This window comes from Bos indicus, chromosome 11 (genome assembly GCF_029378745.1).
Source record: "Bos indicus isolate NIAB-ARS_2022 breed Sahiwal x Tharparkar chromosome 11, NIAB-ARS_B.indTharparkar_mat_pri_1.0, whole genome shotgun sequence".
Taxonomy (NCBI): Eukaryota; Metazoa; Chordata; class Mammalia; order Artiodactyla; family Bovidae; genus Bos; species Bos indicus.
Genome location: NC_091770.1, coordinates 45598664 through 45611745, shown reverse-complemented (window position 1 = coordinate 45611745; position 13082 = coordinate 45598664). Strand labels below are relative to the sequence as shown.

Sequence of the window (13082 nt, the reverse complement as noted above, 5' to 3'; positions counted from 1 at the left end):
CTTCTCCCAGTCTTACCACATTTATGTGGATATTAGGTGCAGAAGAGCTGCTAGGTTCTCGTCTGGAGAGAAGATGGAGGGGGCACTGCAAATCCAAGAAGGGGACAGACCAGCCAGCCCACCACCCCAGACCCCTTTTCCTTTCTTGTAACAGGAGATACAATCCCAGGCAAAATAAAGACAAAAATGTGAAAGGCAAAGCTTTTAGAGGATGCCTTAAACTATATTTTTGTGAATTTGAGCTGGAAAAAAATTTGTAAAATGTGGAAATCTTAAGGTAAATAGTAGACAAATGCAACTCCATTAAAAAGGAATTTCCGTTTCTCAAAAGAAGTTTGTCAGCATTTTCCGAGCTGGGTTTTATAACCACATTAATGTAGGTTGTCTCTGTCCCTTTGTCAAGATTATTAATAAGGTGTCTATATATGGTGGGTCTATTCTGAACTCTATTCTGTTTGCTAATGTTTATGCCAGTAACACACTGTCTCTATAATAATTAGTATAGTAATTAGTATGCTGTGCTGTGCTCTGTGCTCAGTCATGTCTAACTCTTTGTGACCCTGCGGACTATAGCCCACCAGGCTCCTCCATCCATGGAATTCTCCAGGCTAGAATACTGGAGTGGGATGCAGTTTCCTCCTCCAGGGGATCTAGTAGCTCTGTAATAATTTTTGACAGCAGGTAGCATTAGTCTGGCTTTCCTGGTAGCTCAGCTGGTAGAGAATCCGCCTGCAGTGCAGGAAACCCCGGTTCGATTCCTGAGTTGGGAAGATCCCCTGGAGAAGGGATAGGCTACCCACTCCATTCTTGGGCTTCCCTGGTGGCTCAGACAGTAAACAATCTGCCTGCAATGCAGGAGACCTGGGTTCGATCCCTGGGTTGGGCATGACAATGCCCTGGAAGAGGGCATGACAATCCACTCCAGTATTCTCACATGGAGAATCCGCATGGACAGAGGAGCCGGGTGGGCTACAGATCATGGGGTCACATGACTGAGTGACTAAGCACAGCGCAGTGGCATTAATTCTCTGTTTGTTCTAAGTTGTTCTGCCTATTCTAGGTCCTTTGTGTTTCCATTCACATTTTAGAAACAGCTGGTTAACTTCTACAAAAATAAAAAAAAGGTTTGTTTGGATTTTGATTGGGTCTGTTTTGGATGTATAGATCAATTGAAAATAATCAAGCCTTCCAGCCTATGAATAAGGTCTATATTTCCATCAATTTAAATCTTCTTTGATTTCCCTCAGCAAAGTTTTGCAGTTTTCAGGGCACGGATCTTTTGCATCTTCAGTCAGATGTATTGGTAAGTACTTAATATAGCTGATGTGATATTAAATGAAATTGATTTTCATTTCAATTTCCAATCGTTTGTTCCTAGGATATAGGTATGTAAGATTTTTGTGTCTGGATTTTGTATGCTGCAGCTTCTCTAAACTCATCAATTCTAACAGCTTTTTTGTGAATCCCATCAGGTTTTTTAGTGAGACAATTCCATTATCTGGGATCTAAGAGGAGGAGGTGTTACAGAACGAGGGGGCTGCGCTCACCTGGCAGGCTTCTAGGAGGTGATGACAGAATGGGTGAAGCTGCTGCTGGAGGCAGGCCTGGGGCTCCTTCCTCTGCCTCCCCCAGTGCCTCCTATTGGCCACATCCGGCCAGAAGCTGGCATCACTTCAGGTCCACCCTCTGATGCAGAGTGGGGAGATTTCATCTGGAACCAGTCATGTGGCCACAACGCCTGCGTGGCTGTGTGAGGAGAGTGGGTGTGTGGACTGGGAGCAGCAGGTGCGGGCTGAGCACAGGCCCTGCAGCCCCACCTGCTCACCGTGGGTGCAGCTGGGTCTGCTGGGCAGCTCTGGAGATCTGCTCCTCCTGGAGTCTGCTCCTGCTCTCCCTAGCATCCTGAAAGCCACCTTACAGCCTGTCATAACCCCCTTTTGCTTCAACCAGCTCATGTGGGCTCTGTCTCGCAGCACACCCTGAGGAATATGACTGCAGCATCGGCATTGTCTTGGAAAGCAAAGGCAGAAGCTGATGTCCAGATGCAGCTGAGTGGTGAGGCTAGACCAGAGGGGCAGTGGGATGCTGACTGCAGAGGTGTCCCAGCTCAGGCCTGGCCTAACCTGGGGTCCTGGTAAACATGGGCCTGGATGGACCAACATTTGGGCAAAAAGCATGAATTAGGCCCCTCTGAGCTGCGTGAAGAGTGAATTCTAGGTGGTTAGGCCTGGCCGGAATCCAGCATCCATCCCCACTTTGCAGCAGAAGAAAGTGGATGGTGCATATATACAACGAAATACTACTCAGCCACTAAAACGAATGAAATAATGCCATTTGTAGTGCCATGGATGAACCTAGAGAGAGTCATACTGAGTGAAGTAAGACAGAAGGAGAAATACCATATGACATCCTTTATATGGGGAATATAAAAAGAAATAATACAAATGAACTTACTTAAAAAACAGATACAGACTCACAGAGAATGAATTTATAGTTGCCATGGGAGAATGATGTGGGGAAGGAATACTTAGGGAGTTTGGGATGGACATGTACACTCTGCTGTATTTAAAATGGATAACCAACAAGGACCTGCTGTATAGCACACAGAACTCTGCTCAGTGTTATGTGGAAGCCTGGATGGGAGGGGCCTTTTGGGGGAGAATCAGTACACATATATTTATGACTGAGTCCCTTTGCTGTCCACCTAAACTATCACAACATTGTAAATCAGTTATGCGTGCATGAGGGCTCAGTTGCTTCAGTCGTGTCCCACTCTTTGCGACCCTATAGACTGTAGCCTACCAGGCTCTTCTGTCCTTGGGATTCTCCAGGCAAGAATACTGGAGTGGGTTGCCATGCCCTCCTCCAGGAGATCTTCGTGACCCAGGGATCAAACCCGTGTTGCTTATGTTTCCTTCATTGGCAGACAGATTCTTTACCACCAGCGCCACCTGGGAAGCCCCATCTGCTATACTCCAGTATAAAATAAACGTTAAAAAGAAAGAAGTAGATGATAGAAAACCTATTTAGAATTACAGGAAGTCACATGTTAAACACTGTGACCAGCTTCTGGTACATATGTGGCTCTTAGTCAATTGTGCCCAGGATGGTGTTACAGAAGAAGAGAGTGGAGTCTGCTATTTTATCCAAATTGGAGACTCATCTTGATGCCCATGTGCACTGGGCCATCACTGGACGTGGCCATCACCTAAAAGCCAGCAAGAAGCAGCAGTTTCTGGAACTTGCAGGGAGGAACAGGCATCAAGAAATCCAAACGAAGGCTCATGACCATTTTCTCTTGTGTTAAACTTACGTAAAAGCAGCTTTCCAAGGACCCTATATATACCAATCCATGAAGTACTTCTCCAAATAAAGCAGGGAGAGGCTGTTTAATTATAACAGGGCAGATAATACACAATACATCAAACATTTGTTTTACATCCAAAAACCCTAGAAACTGAAATCAACAGCTTCATGCAAGAACGCACTCACTTGTGGGGGACCAGCCATGCCAAGCACATCCGCAACAACTCATTTTCCTTCTAATTCATTTCTGGGATGGAAACATGAAAAGTGGTTTCAAGAAGGAAAACGATTGGGTGGAAATCTGACCGGTTTTCGCAAGAACTGAATCACTCTTTTGTTTCCTGCCCTGCAGAGTGAGACTGTCAGCTGAAACTGGGTCTCTGCTGTATCCACACGGCCACAGGCCCGCTCAGAGGCGGAGGAAACTGCGTGTCTGGCCATGGCCCTGCTCTGGGATGGGACACCAAGGAGAAGGAAGGGGAGACCCTCCAAGGCCGGGTGCTGCCATCTCAGGACCATGGGGGAAGATTCCAAAGCAATGTGGTGCTGAAGGCAGATGAGGTCCAGCATGAATTAGGACTGGACTTGCACTCAGTTATCATGAAGATGAAAGAAACAAAAAGGAACAATGAATTCAACCAATGAGGGCTTTTATTAAAAATCCAAATCAACCAATTTTGTCCACATGTGCAGACCCAGAAAAAGCTTGCCTTCCTGGTCCACACTTAGCCCTAAGCCTGGCGCATGTACCTGCTCTTTTATTTTTTTTATTTTTTTTTTTAGGTGAGAAGTGTATTTATAGTGTGGGCCATCTCAGAAGGCAAGTGCAGATTGTGCATGCCAAGTCGCTTCAGTCGTTTCCGACTCTGTGTGACCCCATGGACTGTAGCCCGCCAGGCTCCTCAGTCCATGGGATTTTCCAGGCAAGAATGCTGGAGTGGATGCAGACTGTGCCTGCTCTTTTAATAAATGATTGTTAAGTGATGATGAAACCAAAACTGAGAGTAACAAAGTAAGAGTAACAAAATGCCTGGGGTGGCAAGACCAGCCTATCGGTGGCATTTGTTTTTTGTAAAAACGGGCCAGATATGGAATCCTGATGACAGAAGCTGGGAGCAGAAGCTGTAAGCATCTATGAGCCCAAATGGAGCCTCTAGGAGGGATCTCAGAGTGGTAGGAGGTGCAGAGGGCAGGGACTCGGGTGGAACATCATAGCAGCCACTGTTAGCAAAATGGATGGAAGGAAATGAACTTCTTGGCTCCCTTCCAGCCGAACAGCCCCAGTCCACTGGCAGCCCCCTGCCACCAGCCACAGACCTTATCCTCCCCACCCCCCAACTCTGGAAGGCCCAGAGCCAGGATATGACATAATACAGATGATTACTGAGTAAGATCCTCAATCCAACACTTTGCAAGTCTTAAAGCTGCCTATTGAAAATTGATTTTATTTTCCCTGAGTTAAATGAATTAGGCCTCTTGCTAAAAGGCTCCCTCTCGTACTCCCAGTACACAAATTACACATATTTTTTGAGATCTCCCATGATCATGAACATCTTGGCTGTATATTGTCACCCTGCTTATTCAACTTCTATGCAGAGTACATCATGTGAAATGCCAGGCTGGATGAAGCTCAAGCTGGAATCAAGGTTGCTGAAGAAATATTAACAACCTCAGATACACAGATGACACCACCCTAATGGCAGAAAGAGAAGAGGAACTAAAGAGCCTCTTCATGAAAGTGAAAGAGGAGAGTGAAAAAGTTGGCTTAAAACTCAACATTCAAAAAACAAAGATCATGGCATCCGGTCCCATCACTTCACAGCAAATAGATGGGGAAACACTGACAGACTTTTATTACGATCGAGGTTGGAGGTGACGTGATGAAAATGGATGTCGGGGAACAACAGGAGGGAGCCCTCTCTGTGGATCAGTCTAGAAAAGAGACAATAAGTATTTCCATTCCTAATCCCAGGTGGACATGACAGACTTTTCCATTTTACCAGAGTGCACTGCTGAGGACAGACAGATGCTGAAAAATCTGCCCCCAAACTCTTGAAATGTAAAACTAACTCAGACCTTGTGTCCCAGGCTGTGAGGACAATGGGGCCATTTCTCTGCCGACTCTGATGTCCTGGTGAGCACAGTGACTGTGGCCATGAAATTAAAGGACACTTGGAAGAAAAGCTATGACAAACCTGGGCAGCATTTTAAAAAGCAGAGACACTACTTTGTTAACAAAGGTCCATATAGTCGAAGCTATGGTTTTTCCAGTAGTCATATACGGATGTGAGCGTTGGACCATAAAGGAGGGTGAGCACTGAAGAATTGATGCTTTCAAACTGTGGTGCTGGAGAAGACTCTTGAGAGTCCCTCAGAGAGCAAGGAGATCAAACCAGTCAGTCCTAAAGGAAATCAACCCTGGATATTCACTGGACGGACTGATGCTGAAGCTGAAGCTCCAACACTTTGGCCACCTGATGTGAAGAGCGGACTCATTGGAAAAGACCCTGATGCTGGGAAAGATTGAAGGCAGGAGGAGAAGGGAGTGACAGAGGATGAGATAGTTGGATGGCATCACGGATTCAATGGACATGAGTTTGAGCAAACTCAGATACTGAAGGACAGGGGAGCCTGCTGTGTTGTGGTCCATAGGGTCACAAAGAATTGGACAAAACTCAAAGACTGAACAACAATAACAGTGGATGGACAAAAGCCCTGAGGACTCCTGCACCAGGAAAAGCCCCCTCGGAACTTGCGAGCAAGGTTTTTCAGGATACACCACAGAGTACAAGGAGAACCAGGCACTGGAAGGCAGGCTTGGGGCTTTGTGAGGGGGCCTTATCCAAGGCCCTTCTGAGAAGGCCCCTTGTGGGAGGCACATTTTTGAGTCGAGGAGCACCTGCTTGGGTGTCTCTGACTCTGGACAACCAGGAGGACCTGACATTTCCAGTGGAAACTCTGGAAGCCCCCCAGGGCCTTTCCTTGCTGGAGTCTTAGATTCAAAAAAGGTGTGAATGGGGATCTTCAGTTTCCTTCTAGATCAGGGCCAGTTCAATAGACAACAGTGCAATTCACAGATGTCATATTAAATTTCCCAGTAGCCATGTGCATTTGACATTAATTTTAACAATATATTTAACACAATAGACCAATATAATTTTATCTCAACATGTAGTCAAAAATTATTATTGAAATATTTTCTTTTTTAAAACCTAGTTTCTTTATGGGAGAAGGCAATGGCACCCCACTCCAGTACTGTTGCCCAGAAAATCCCATGCATGGAGGAGCCTGGTAGGCCGCAGTCCATGGGGTCGCTAAGAGTCAGACATGACTGAGCGACTTCACTTTCACTTTCCACTTTCATGCATTGGAGAAGGAAATGGCAACCCACTCCAGTGTTCTTGCCTGGAGAATCCCATGGACGGAGAAGCTTGGTAGGCTGCAGTCCATGGGTTCGAACAGAGTCGGACACAACTGAAGAGACTTAGCAGCAGCAGCAGCAGTTTCTTTTTATTTTTTAAATTAATTTATTTCTTTATTTTACTTTTTGGCAGCATGTGGAATCTTAGTTCTCTGACCAGGGATCGAACTCACAATCCCTACATTGGAAGCAAAGAGTCTTAACCATTGGACCACCAAGGAAATCCTCGATATTTTCTTGTTTTGAAATTTTCTAAATAAAAATTATCTTCATAATCCAGGGTATATTTGACCCTCAAACACACCTCAGGTCAGACCAGACTCGCTCCAAGAGCTCCATGGTCTTGGGTGGTGATGGTTCTGGATGAGACAGCCCAGCCCTGGATTGCCAAGCTCAGCCCTTGCAAGAGAAAGGAAGCCGGGCTCCAGGCTTACCCTGACCTGCGGAAATATTGAGTTCAATTTTGATTTCCTCTCTTAGATGGTTAATTTTGTTTCAATTTGACTGGGTTGGGGGAAGCCTCCTTAGCTGGTCAAACATCATTTCTGGGTGTGTCTGTGAGGGTGTTTCCAGAATATGTTAAAATCTAAATCTGTAAAGTCAAAACTACAGTGAGCTACCATCGCACTCTGGTCAGAATGGCCATCATCAAAAAAATCTACAGACAATAAATGCTGGAGAGGCTGTGAAGAAAAGGGAATCCTCTTATCCTGTTAGTGGGAGTGTAAATTGGTGCAGCCACTAGGGAGAACAGGAAGGAGGTTCCTTAAGAAACTGAAACCAGAGCTACCATGTGATCCAGCAGTCCTTCTCCTGGGCACATATCTGGGAAAGACAAAGCTCTAATTTAAAGAGATACATGCTCCTCGGTGTTTATAGCAGCATTCTTTACAATAGTCAAGGATGGAAGCAGCATATCAACAGACGAATGGACAAGAAGATGTGGTACATGTATACAATGGAATACCACTCAGCCATAGAAAGTAATGAAATAATGCCATTTACAGCAACACAGATGGACCTAGAGATGATCATACTAAGTGAAGTAAATCAGACAGAGGAAGACAAATACCATATGATATCATATATATGTGGGATCTTAAAAAAATGATACAAATGAACTTACTTACAAAAATAGAAACACAAAGAGCGAATTTATGGTTACCAAAGGGGATCAGGGGAGGGATAAATTAGGTTGGGATTAACAGATGTACACTACTATATATGAAATAAATAACCAACAAGGACCTGCTGTACAGCACAGGGAACCATACTCAATATCTTGTAATAACCTATAAAAGAAAAGAATCAGAGCTGCCCTCACGCCTCTTTCTGTATTTCTGCCTTCTTCCCACTCACTGTCTCCTCCCAGGGGCTGGAGGTCTTAGGAGCCAGGGGATGGTCACCCAGCCACACTCCTCATTCCCCACCCACTGCTCTTTGTCATTTTCACTGGGACACCCCCTCCCCCAAGACCCTACAAGACCAAGCTGCTGATCAATTTATCTTGATTTCCTTTTGCAGCAGAAGTTCCCAACCTTCCAGGGCTGTCTGGAGAAAAACGTGTGAAGATCCAGAAGAAGTCACTTCAGGGCAGTGTGGGACGGTAGGTATCAGGCCAGGCCTGATGGCAGGTATCATGACCTGAGCAGTGAGGTCCCAGCTGCAAGACCTCCAAGGAGCCCTTCCTGCTCTGTGTTCCAGAATGAAAGCCCCATGTGCGCATGCTCAGTCGTGTCTGACTCTCCCACCCCCTGAACTATAGCCTGCCACGCTCCTCTGTCCATGGGATTTTCCAAGCAAGAATACTGGAGTGGGTTACCATGCCTTCCTCCAGGGGATCTTCCCAACCCAAGAATGGAACCTGCGTCTCCTGGGTCTCCTGCACTGGCATGCGGACTTTTTACCACAGTGCCACCTTGGAAGCCCTAAAGTGCCATGGGATGGCCTTAAAGGTGTTCCCTTTACAAGGCCAGCTGTCCAAGCAGCTGGAGAAGCCCAACCAGGCACCTACGGTTCTGAGCTCCCACAAGTCTGAGCTCGACTTGCTAAGTGATCTGGTTCCCCACCAAGGCACCAGGATCCACCACTGTCCAGGGACTTCAAAGCACCGAGAACATTTGCAGCTCACGGATGGGTCTCCAGAGCCCTGAGAGCCTGGTCCTCCTGCTTGCTTTGCCCCAGGCATACGAGCCCCAGGCTGCCCCCTCTGCTCATACCCCGCCTCATTTACCACTTTTCCTTATTCTGTTGGGTTTTTTTTTGAGCCTTCTCAAAGGAGTCTGAGGAAAAGGAGGCAAGGGCGACCCAGCATCACGGCTGCCATCTGACAGGCTTAAAGAGATTGCTAGGTGACAAGTCTCAAATTAACATCTGAAAAAAAAAAAAAAACAAAACACCTGTATTTCAGCGGAAGTGGACTTAGATGAGTCAAAGTCTTGCTGGACCCTGGAAGGGGGCTCCGTGCCTTTTTGGAGGACAGCCTGCTGGTGACTGGTGAGAGGCTGAGTGGAGTGGGGAGATGGCAGCTGAGGCCCCCACCCTCCACTATCTGTCTTATCTTCTCATCAAACACTCATGCTTTCGATATGACAGGTTGCTATTTCCATGGGGGTTTTTAAACACAATATCCAGCATTCTGTGACTTCCTGTCTTCTGAGAGCGTGGGGTTGAGGAGCTGCCCCCTCACCTTAATGAGCACCGACTCTGCCTGGTTGGGTCAAGGCCTGGATCCATAGCTAAGCTGCACAAACCTCGGGTTGAGCAAGGATCCTCAGGCCCCCTCTCCACTCTTACTTCGAGGATTCACAGGGGCCCTTGTCTCTGCAAACAGAGCCTTGCTGGGTGCAGGTAGGGAGGCTCAGAGGGGAGACCCAGCCACCTGCTCACTGCAGGGAGGGAAAGCCTGTGACTCCCCATACGAGGGGCCAGACTGGCTCCTGCATCTTTCAGTCCTCATCCCAGAGCATCACCTCCCTTCCCTCCCCTGACTTTACATCCTGGAGGAGCACGTGGCCCGAAAAGTGGGTCTCATCCTTTCCCCTTCCTCCTGCTCCAAGCTAGCTGTGTCCATCTCTGTGCTCCTTCCTGCTTCCCCGGGGCTGACATGGTGTCAGCATGTCCCAGGTTCCCACAGACCCAGGCACCTGCTGATGTCGCCACAGGACCGTGTGATCGCAAGCTCCCAATCTAAGCTTTATGGGAATGTTGCTGGAAAGCAAGGGTAAGGTCAAGAACGCTTTAAAAACAAAACAAAACAAACAAACAAACAAAAATGGAAGGAACAAGGCCGGGTATTCTGGAAGACAGAATGGAAACACCCTGAGCAGGAAGTACAAGATGCCAAGGGCGACCAGCCCCTGGATCTGATGAGCAAGGTCAAGGTTGGAGAGACTGCAGGAGAACAAGAAGGGCTTTTCCAGATCCTGATTTGTCCCGAAGAAACTAGGAAACCCCGAGTTGTGGGCTTTGACTGGACCCAGCCTCAGGGACTCCAGGGGGCTCACTTTCCAGAGTTGCCAGATGTGCCCATCCTCACCTTGAGGATGGAGGTGACTCAGATGAGGAGCAGAAGGATAGACGGATTTATCTGGTGACAATGGAAATACGGAAGTTGTTCTTTATTTCCTGGACTTGGAGATGTGCTAAGGAGCTCAGGAAAGACGCCTGGATGGAGCAGTAGTGGGGGAAGGGGTGGCAGGTCATCTGAACACTACTCTAGAATGTTGACTGAATACCTGGCCAGGCTGAGCACTGGGACTCAGAACATGACGTGGACAGGGCTAGACTCCAGACCTCCTTCCCTTTGACACTTATGCTCTGGGAAGGGAGATGAGGAACAGCACCAACCTCCCGCTCTGGTCTGCAGGGAGTGGCCTGGGGACAGACATCCCAGAACTTGTGAAGCTGGGAGGACAATGGGGGTCTCCATCACCCCACAAGGAGAAGATGCCGGATGTAGCGATTCTAGGCTGTGCGTGGCTGGTGCCTGGTTTTGGGTGAACACTCGGGGCGAGCGAGGGGCACAGAGGAACACAGAACAGCCCCACCTCTCCATTCACATCTGCTGGCCTGTCTATGAGGTGCAATGTGCTCACAGATTCATCTGCTTTAACAATTCTAGACAAATTCTGGAATGCTGGATCCATAAGAAGGAACTAAGAAAATTAGAGGTTCCAGGAGAGGCCTTTTTTCTTAAATTTTTTTGATGTGGACCATTTTTCAAGTCTTGTTTGAATTTGTTATGATATTACTTCTGTTTTTTTATGTTTTGGTTTTTTGGCCTTGAGGCATTCGGATCTTAGCTCCCCCACAAGGGATCAGACCTGCACCCCGTGCACTGGAAGGGGAAGTCTTAACCACTGGACCACCGGGAAATCCCAGGATAGTTTTTAAATTGTCTAGTTTGTGGGGGGGGGGGGGGGGGGGGAGGCGCGCGCGCCTGTGTGGGAGGGGGCGGGTGGGGAAAGACAGCCGGCGAGATCCCGAGGCGAGGCTCGCGCCCCTGCCCCCACCCTGGCCCCCAGCTCCCACCCAGTCCGCCCGGCTCAGCCACGATCAAGGCGATCCTCATCTTTAACAACCACGGGAAGCCGCGGCTCTCCAAGTTCTACCAGCCCTACAGTGAAGATACACAACAGCAAATCATCAGGGAGACATTCCATTTGGTATCTAAGAGAGATGAAAATGTTTGTAATTTCCTAGAAGGAGGATTATTAATTGGAGGATCCGACAACAAACTGATTTATAGACATTATGCAACATTATATTTTGTCTTCTGTGTGGATTCTTCAGAAAGTGAACTTGGCATTTTAGATTTAATTCAAGTATTTGTGGAAACATTAGACAAGTGTTTTGAAAACGTCTGTGAACTGGATTTAATTTTCCATGTAGACAAGGTTCACAATATTCTTGCAGAAATGGTGATGGGGTGAATGGTACTGGAGACCAACATGAATGAGATTGTTACACAAATTGATGCACAGAATAAACTGGAGAAATCTGAGGCTGGCTTAGCAGGAGCTCCAGCCCGTGCTGTATCAGCTGTAAAGAATATGAATCTTCCTGAGATCCCAAGAAATATTAACATTGGTGACATCAGTATAAAAGTGCCAAACCTACCCTCTTTTAAATAAAAAATTAAAAAGGCCACTCCCAGGTAAAATCCAGGGGAAAAAGTCATCTAAGTTTACCATGCAGTTGTTTACCAAAAATAAAGGAGGAGAGTCTTAACTTTTACTCTTGGATTTAAGTCAAGGTACTGTATAGACATTATATAAAATCAGTATGGAAGTTCAATGTTGCTTTTCTTGCTCAGTGGTTTTGAAGAAATTAAGTAGTTCCAGTGTGATTTTTTTTTTCTTCATTTTTTAAACTGCATTCCTGTGGCCACCTAAGGCATGCCTGTATGTATTGGCTATTACAGTATTTCAAAAGTGTTCAGGACATTTCTTTAAATTGTGTACAACCCAAAATGTTGGTGTTTTGTATGGATCACAAGTGCAACATTCCTTAATAATTTCTGTTATTTGTCACAATTGTTATTTAAAGAATGAAGTATGTATTGCATGAAAACATTATGACCTATTTCTCTTAGTTTAAATAAACTCCAAGGTAACCGGAAAAAAAAATAAATAAATTGTCTAGTTTGTTCAGTTCAGTTCAGTTCAGTCGCTCAGTCTTGTCCAACTCTTTGTGACCCCATTTAACAATATTGGTCTTATATCCTGAGATGTGAAAAATGCCTAATCATTTGTTCAATAGTATAAGGATTATTTAGAATCAGAAAGCTAGGAAAATGCTGTCTGCATACAACACTACTCATAGGACACCCCACCAGGCTCCTGCTTCACCTCTGGGGTCCCTGAGTGGAAGTTGGTCTCTGCCTTTCAGGAAAGCACAGGTAGTTTGATCAGGCCCAAGAACATTTGTGGGTACTGGTCAGGCATCAGGATGGACCATCCTCACCTCACACTGACGCTGGGATGAAGGGCCCCCCGAGGCACAGGGTCAAGCAGAGAGACTGTGAGGGCATCTGGCTTTCCCGCTGCCTGGCTGTGTGGGTCTTGCACCTGGAGACTGGACTAGCACCACAGGCTGGCTTTCCAAAGTGAGCTTTCAGAATCCAGAGGGTTTTCCCTGATGACCTTAGAGAAAGGGTAGAAAGTTATTAAGTAGCTAGTGACGCAAATGTGGTGTTTAAAATGCCCTTGGATCTTGGAGTTACTCAGAATCAACTTAGACTGAATCTACCCTGAATCAGCATTTCCTCCTGAGGTCGGTGATCTGTGCATCTCTAACCTGTAAGCAGAGGCTTTAGGTGTCCTCAGGAAATGATGGCTAAGTGATTAACTGC

At 46.6% G+C, this 13082-nt stretch overlaps 1 protein-coding gene across 1 annotated transcript; it reads left to right on the top strand.

Moving 5' to 3' along the window:
* Positions 1 to 1568: 1568 nt before the first annotated feature.
* LOC109565553 (uncharacterized) lies at positions 1569 to 12351 on the top strand. Its single transcript, XM_070799823.1, has 7 exons — positions 1569 to 1677; positions 1951 to 2055; positions 8252 to 8333; positions 9864 to 9950; positions 10555 to 10700; positions 11159 to 11625; positions 11734 to 12351. Exons 1-7 carry the CDS (start codon positions 1569 to 1571, stop codon positions 11860 to 11862), a joined length of 1125 nt encoding a protein of 374 aa, XP_070655924.1. The 3' UTR covers positions 11863 to 12351.
* The last annotated feature ends 731 nt before the right edge of the window (positions 12352 to 13082 follow it).

Excerpts from the sequence above, each read along its gene's own strand:
- LOC109565553 (XM_070799823.1), top strand. The coding sequence starts at position 1,569 with ATGACAGAATGGGTGAAGCTGCTGCTGGAGGCAGGCCTGGGGCTCCTT. Across the intron at positions 9,951-10,554 it reads AATGTTGCTGGAAAGCAAGG|GGAGATGAGGAACAGCACCA; the intron begins GTAAGGTCAAGA and ends TGCTCTGGGAAG. Across the intron at positions 10,701-11,158 it reads GGATGTAGCGATTCTAGGCT|GCGCGCGCGCCTGTGTGGGA; the intron begins GTGCGTGGCTGG and ends GGGGGGGGGGAG.